Source organism: Erinaceus europaeus, chromosome 11 (assembly GCF_950295315.1).
Source record: "Erinaceus europaeus chromosome 11, mEriEur2.1, whole genome shotgun sequence".
In the NCBI taxonomy this organism is placed as follows: Eukaryota; Metazoa; Chordata; class Mammalia; order Eulipotyphla; family Erinaceidae; genus Erinaceus; species Erinaceus europaeus.
In genome coordinates this window covers 94,596,944-94,604,508 of record NC_080172.1, presented here as the reverse complement: position 1 = coordinate 94,604,508, position 7,565 = coordinate 94,596,944, and the positions used below count along the sequence as shown (strand labels likewise).

At 39.8% G+C, this 7,565-nt stretch overlaps 1 protein-coding gene across 1 annotated transcript in view; it reads right to left on the bottom strand.

The window, feature by feature from the left end:
• Window positions 1-1,628: 1,628 nt before the first annotated feature.
• The window catches only part of TNNI3K (TNNI3 interacting kinase), a 428,191-nt gene continuing 422,254 nt past the window's right edge, over window positions 1,629-7,565 (bottom strand). Inside the window, 1 exon segment of the mRNA XM_060202368.1 lies at window positions 1,629-1,705. Within this exon segment, the coding sequence (XP_060058351.1) occupies window positions 1,629-1,705 (77 nt within the window).

The following is a 7,565-nucleotide window of genomic DNA, read 5'->3' as shown; positions in this document are numbered from 1 at the left end:
GCAGATGGGGGAAAGACCAGGGGCTTGAACCTGGGTCCTTGTACATTGCAACATTTGTACTCAGCTAGGTGTGCCACCACCCCCCATCTTAATTTCTAACTCTAGATTTATCAGCTCATATTAACACTTTCAATTTTGCAACCATATACCATGAGAAAAGGCCCACAGGAACTTTAGAGGTGGGGTTATCTTCCTGATAGAAATTTTCTCCAAGATACATAATTTCTAATTGGTAGGAAGAGAAAGGAGGATAGAGGAGCCTGCCACACACAGAGACATGAAAGGAGCAATCAACTTTAGAATCAGTCTATTCATTTTCATGTATCTATGATTCTACGTTACTCAGGAGTAAAAAGTAAGTTCTACTAAATGCAGCTAGTCAGAGCCAGACTTCATATTTTCTTTCTTGCTATTTAACCCCCTAGTTGTCATCTCAGCATCTAGAATTTTCTCCATCTGGGACAACTTCCTCCCACGAGGCACATTTCATGACATCTGGAGATAATATTTGATTGCTGTGACTGTGTGTGTGGTAGAGGAAGGATGTTATATTGATGTCCAGTGGGCAAGTAAGGCTCAGAAAACTACAAAATATCATATAGTGCTCAGTACAAAAATAATTCTCCCTTCTAAAATGTTAATAGAACTGAGATTTAGAAATCTAAGGTATTCCCAGTTTTTCTTTATTAGTGTTATGCTTTTTTATTTTTTTACAGAGGTTTAAAAACAGTTAATATATAGAGTTGTCATGGTTTTCTGCCTTTTTTCATAATTTTATCTTTCATCAATAATGCCTTTTTTTTTTCTAGTGGAAGCATTCCCATCTTCCTGGTTGAATAAGAATTAAGGGGAAATTTCCACTTTTAAAGAAACAGCACATGGGCCAAATATCCTTCATTCCCCTACATCAGACAATAGTATACTTGGCATGTCTGCATTATGGACCGGTGTCATAACTGAATTTATATTTCTGATTCCTGGGTGGCGACAGCAAGCATTTGTCGAGGTGGAGCGTGGGGCACTTGGCATGCTAGGAAAGAAAGTGAAATAATTAAGTTTTATACTTCTTCAAGCTTCTTGATCTGAAGATAATTACTTCTTTTTACTAGAAGATCTAAAAGAAGGTATACACAGTGGAAATCGGGGGTGGAAAGAAATATACTTCTAAATTAGTTTTGTATGCCACCAAAGAATATTTAATCACAGAGTTGGACAGGAGTAATAACATAATGAGATAAGGAAATGAACAAAATTCTAAGGAATCAAACCCATGGCTTTCAAATGCAAATCTACATAATTTAGTCTAGAAAAACACAGTAATTGTTAGATTCCCACCATGGTCTTAGGTCCCATCCTCAAATAACATTATAAGTTGATTCTCCCTTTACAATATTAAATTAAAACCAATTTTTAAAATACATGCTGCTTTGGTTCTTTTGCATTTTTATTCTTTAGCCATAAATCCAAAGCCCAAATGGTGGCAGGGAATTAAATAGAACCAGTATAAACAACCCAATTTAGGAGACCTTAAAGGGTAAAATATTGTAATTGGAAGTGAGCCTGCCATGGTTGGAACAGTTGCTGTCAATTTGGGGGAAAAACTCTCCTTAGGTATATGCAGAATGCTGTCAGCTGCTGTCCTCAAAGCCGCCACTATTCCGGCAAGAATGAAAATGCATCGGGCTCATGGGATCAGACACGTAGCCTGCATCGGAAAAGAAGTTCAGCTGTTACTTATTGGCCTTTCAGTTCATCTTTCCATTTTTCTTAACCAATCTGAGCTCAGTGCAATATACAACCACGAGACTGCTTCTCTTGGCTCATGTGAACAGGAAAGTGTTAGCAAACAGCTGAAAGAACAAAAACAAGGGGGGCAGGCGTAGTGCAGCGGGTTAAGCACACATGGTGCAAAGCACAAGGAACAGCAAAGTATCCCGGTTCAAGCCCCGGTTCCTCACTTGCAGGGGGGTTGCTTCAAGCGGTGAAACAGGTCTGCAGGTATCTATCTTTGTCTCCTCCTCTATGCTCTATGTCTTGCCCTCCTCTCTCCATCTCTCTTTGTCCTATCTGACAATGATAACAACAACCACAGTAATAATAACCACCACAACGATAAACAACAAGGGCAACAAGGGAGGGGTGGGGGTGGTTGGGTGGGATGGGACACAGTCTTTTTGTGATGGGTATGGTGTTTATGTACACTCCTATTAAAGTGTATTCATATAAATCATTAGTTAATATGAGAGGGGGGAAACTTGATTGTTATGTCTTGAAGTTTTAAACACAGACTGAGTCTTTTAAATATATAGGCTGAGTCTTTGATATGCGGACTCTCTCAAAAGCCTAGACCAGGTAGATAAGAAGCAACTGGTGGCACAGCTATATACAAGATACTGGGAATTATATAACAAACCCTAACAAAGGGACTTTTCAAAGTTAACCCAATTACCAAATAATGTGATGATAACAAAAACCATCCATTGTCTTCTTGAACCCTAAGACAGCAGGAACCTCACATTTCCACTATAGAGCCTGTATTTCCCATCCTGGAATCTTAGGGTAGGGCCCACTTTCCCACATACTTCTCCCAATTCATATGAAATAATATTGTATCTGCCAATTGCAACCTAATCAATTAAACGAGTGCCACCTCAACATGCTTCAGCTCAGACTGTGTCCAGAGACTTCACGTGTGGAATGACAACCCTTCAGCTTCATTACTCAGGTGAGACCTTTCCTTTCATAGTATTCTCTAATTCCATCCCAGGTGGTTCACTTTCTAACAAAACCTAGATATAGACTAGGTTCCAGGAGATAGAGCTTATGTTCACACGTATCCATAAACTACTGCAAAATATATACCTGAAAGCAGAAGTACACTAGAGTTTGCAGTGAGTACCGCCCCCCCAACACTTCCTCTCCACTATTCCAACCTTTGGGTGCATGATTGTTCAACAATTTGTTTGGCTTTGTATGTTAACTCTCTTTTCAGCCACCAGGTTCTAGATGCCATCAGGATGCCGGCCAGGCTTCCCTGGACTGAAGACCCCACCAATGTGTCCTGGAGCTTCGCTTCCCCAGAGACCCACCCTACTAGGGAAAGAGAGAGGCATACTGGGAGTATGGATCAACCAGTCAATGCCCATGTTCAGTGGGGAAGCAATTACAGAAGCCAGACCTTCCACCTTCGTCAGCCCACAACGACCCTGGGTCCATGCTCCCAGAGGGATGAAGAATGGGAAAGCTATTGGGGATGAGATGGGATATGGAGATTGGGTGGCAGGAATTGTGTAAAGTTGTACCCCTCCTATACTACCATTTTGTTAATGTCTCCTTTCTTAAATAAATAATAAAAAAAAAAGAAAGAAAATGGCCTCCAGGAGCAGTGGATTCATAGTGCAGGAACCGAGCCCCAACAATAACCCTGGAGGCTCAAAAAAAAAAAAATTTAAATGATGGACTTCTGGCTTGAACTCAAACTGGTCAGGTCATGTTTTGATTTTAGAGTAAAAGAAGGGAACATTTCAGGAAAGTGGCACAGCATAATGACTAGATGGTCTTCTCGCCAGACAAATCTGCACAGAAACCCTGATTCAGCAAAACTTATTGGTTCTATGACTTCTTTCAGTTTAAATTTTCTAAGACTCAGTGTCTTCAATAATAGCATTTCCTAATACAGTTGCTACCATGTACAAGACAGTTAATCCAGTATTTGTCACACAATGACGGTGCTAAAGAAATGATGATTCAAAAAGGAAGGTAGAGAGAGCAATAGAGAAAAAGAAAAAAAAGTCGTTCTCCAAAGCAAACTGGCTCTAGGATTTTTTCCTCCCTAAGAGTCCAATTTTCATGTGTCTCTTAATAGTTAGGTCTAAATACCAGTAGCATTTCATGTTCATTGAGGCAATAACCTTGTGTGTGTCCAGAGTACGAAGATAGTGGCTTGGGAAGGCTTAAGTATGCTAGATAGCACATGACATGTAAGGAAGCAGTAACATTTCACTCTAAGAAGCCATTTATTGCTTCTGTGGAAATGGGCACATTTGTCAGTTGCTATTGCTGCTTTTGCTCCCCGTTGATAGCCGAGTTTTTAGAACCAGCTCAATCATCTACATTTTCATCAAGACATCTAGCAATATGGAGTTGAATAGCTGTATTTATTTTCCCAGGAAAGGGTTCTGTCAGAATTTCTTAGGCAGCACATACACTCTTCTGAGAGGCAATGCCACTGCTGCTGGTGCTGCTGCTGACCTCTATCACTCACTCATGTCTAATACATGAGGTCCTGTTCTGAACAGATATGAGCTGGGGTGCAGTGGGGAGAGGCTAAGATGTGGGGAATCAGGGCACATGCCCTGATTTTGAGTGGACTAAAAGAAAATATACTTGCTAAAGCAAAACTATATCCTTCTATTCCAGCCTGCAATTGCAACTTCCATTCCAGGCATAGACAGAGGTTTTAATATGCTTGTAGTTATTTTACTGCTATAATCAATCTTCTAATGTATCACACGCAGTCCTAGCCTGTGATTTCCCATGTCTTTCTCCCCACAGGACTCTGGTGGAAATCTGACTGTGAAACTCACATCCTTCCAGTGGGTGTGGGCAGGCTCTCTTTCAGGGATGGGTAGCAAAACCAGGAAGACACAGATGCTGACATTTATTATTGATACCATCACTGCCAGAATAGAAGGGATGTGTGACACAGAATAGAAGGGATGTGTGGCCACTCACTTTAACAGGGCCCCAGTGAAATCTGAACACTGACTATAGAAAAAAAATGTCTGCAAGGTTTGTTACTTTAGGATAGAAGATATAAAGTACAGAGAAAAATATCTATGTGCCTAATTTCATCTCCATTCTCTAGCCATGCTCTTGGGAGGGAGGGGAATGAACAGTTCATAAAGTTGCTGTTATACCATAATTGGTTCATGAAATGAAAATGTAGGTCAATTAGAGTTTTTTTCTTTTCTTTTTTCTTCTGTGATATGATGTTCCTTGTGGGAGATATTAAACGTATCTTCTTTGTTTATAGGGCTCTCACTCCAGTCAAACAGTCTAATGTTAACTTCAACCCCCTGATATAGAGATGCATAGGAGAGCCAAACTCATATTATTTCATCACTTTTGTCTTCCTTCTCCATTTTGGGGGATTCTGCTCATATTCTTTGAAGAAACAAACCATTATATGCTGCATCTTGAATCTCTACAATGAAAGGAATGACTTCTGGTCAAAACATACATATAGAAAGTTTCCCTGTATTTTGTCAGTGTATGGTCACATCTGTAAAGATTTGGGGAAACAAAAAAGAAATAAAAAAAATAAAAAACAAAAAAACAACAACAAAAAAAGATTTGGGGAAACAATATTAGATATTACATCTATAGTAAATATGTTGATGTGACACTTAAAGCAAATTTCTCCTTGTTATTGGGCTGGTTAATTGTGGTGTAAAAACCGATGATAAAAAGCACTTGGCTTGGTGTATTGCATCAAAGTAAAGGACTCTGGGGTGGGGGTCAGTTTTCAGGTCTTGGAACATGATGGCGGGGGAAGACCTAGGTGAGGGGGCTTATAGCTTTATGTGGAAAACTGACAAATACACATATACCAACTACTATATTTTACTATAAATCATTAACCCTCCCAATAAAATCATTCAGCTTCATTCTACCCATGTATTGGGAATCAGAAGCAAAGCTTTCTTTCTTTAACACTCCCAGGCAATTTATCTGCATCTATCCTTTTTTTTTTTCCTCTTTCATTTCTTAAAGACTTTCTCTGACCTTCTGAAATGGTACTCTGCAACTGAGATGCATTTGTAAAGGTCTCAAAGCTGAGGGTTCCAGGATCTATTACCATCTAAATCAGAAAACTGGGAACATGTGATCCAATTTGTTTTTCCCTGAATCCAGTTCTTGTAATAAATCTGATTTCTTTAGCTGATATACATTTTTTTCAGGACTCTGAAGTTGAAGTTTCCAACTTGTCAAAGGCAGGTACCATAAATAAATGAGCTCATTAAGCTAAAATTCCAGCACAGTCAGAGGGTCTCTCAGGCTCAGAGGGTGTGTAAAGTACCCCATAGGTGTAGCACATGAATGTGGTGGCTGATGATGCAAAGGGTGGTTGCCTATCTTCTTGCTCCAATTGTTGTTTCAGTGGGGGGGGGGGGGTGTAGAACACTGTTAATTATCCCAAAGAAGGCAATTAACTCTTTCTAAAGCAGACCTGTGCAAACTGAATTCCATCAGTGATACATTTGCTTCCTCTCCAGTTTTTACAGGGACTTGCTGGATTTATACTTTACCATCCAGTACATGTCTAAGAGCAAAGAGTTCTGCCAGCATATGAGGCAACTATAGAAATTCAACTAGTTTTCCTTTTATCTATTTGTCAGTGATATAGGGTCGAGAGGCAGAGGACTCAATACGGGGAAAACAGTGTCGGAAATGCACTGAGATACAGAAGTCTGTTTCATAAGAAGAGTTATATTTTTATTTTTTAATATTTATTTTATTTATTTATTCCCTTTTGTTGCCCTTGTTTTATTATTGTAGTTATTATTGTTGTGGTTGTTGTTGGGTAGGACAGAGAGAAATGGAGAGAGGAGGGGGAAGACAGAGAGAGGGGGAGAAGTAGAGACACCTGCAGACCTGCTTCACCACTTGTGACGTGACTTCCCTGCAGGTGGGAAGCCAGGGCTTGAACTGGGATCCTTACAATGGTCCTTGCACTTTGCGCCACCTGCGCTTAACTCGCTGTGCTACAGCCCGACTCCCAAGTTATACTTTTATTATTCTCTCACACAGAGACACTCCCCCACACACTTACATATACACATTGTTAAGCTCAAAGGTAAATATCAAGGGGTGAACATTCTCCCCAGAGCCATATACAAATTTAATGCAATACCCATCAAAGTTCCACCAAGCTTCTTTAAGAGAATAGAACAAACACTACAATCATTTATCTGGAACCTGAAAACACCTAGAATTGCCAAAACCATCCTAAGGAAAAGAAACAGAAATGGAGGCATCACACTCCCAGACCTTAAACTATATTATAAAGCCATCATCATCAAAACAGCATGGTACTGGAACAAAAATAGGCACACAGACCAGTGGAACAGAATTGAAAGCCCAGAAGTAAATCCCAACACCTATGGGCATCTAATCTTTGATAAGGGGGCCCAAAGGATTAAATGGAAGAAGGAGGCTCTCTTCAATAAATGGTGCTGGGAAAACTGGGTTGAAACATGCAGAAGAATGAAATTGAATCACTTTATCTCACCAGAAACAAAAATCAACTCCAAATGGATCAAAGACCTAGATGTCAGACCAGAAACAATCAAATACTTAGAGGAAAACATTGGTAAAACACTTTCCCATCTACACCTCAAGGATATCTTTGATGAATCAAACCCAATTGCAAGGAAGACCAAAGCAGAAACAAACCAATGGGACTACATCAAATTGAAAAGCTTCTGCACATCCAAAGAAACTATTAAACAAACAGAGAGACCCCTCACAGAATGGGAGAAGATCTTCACATGCCAGACATC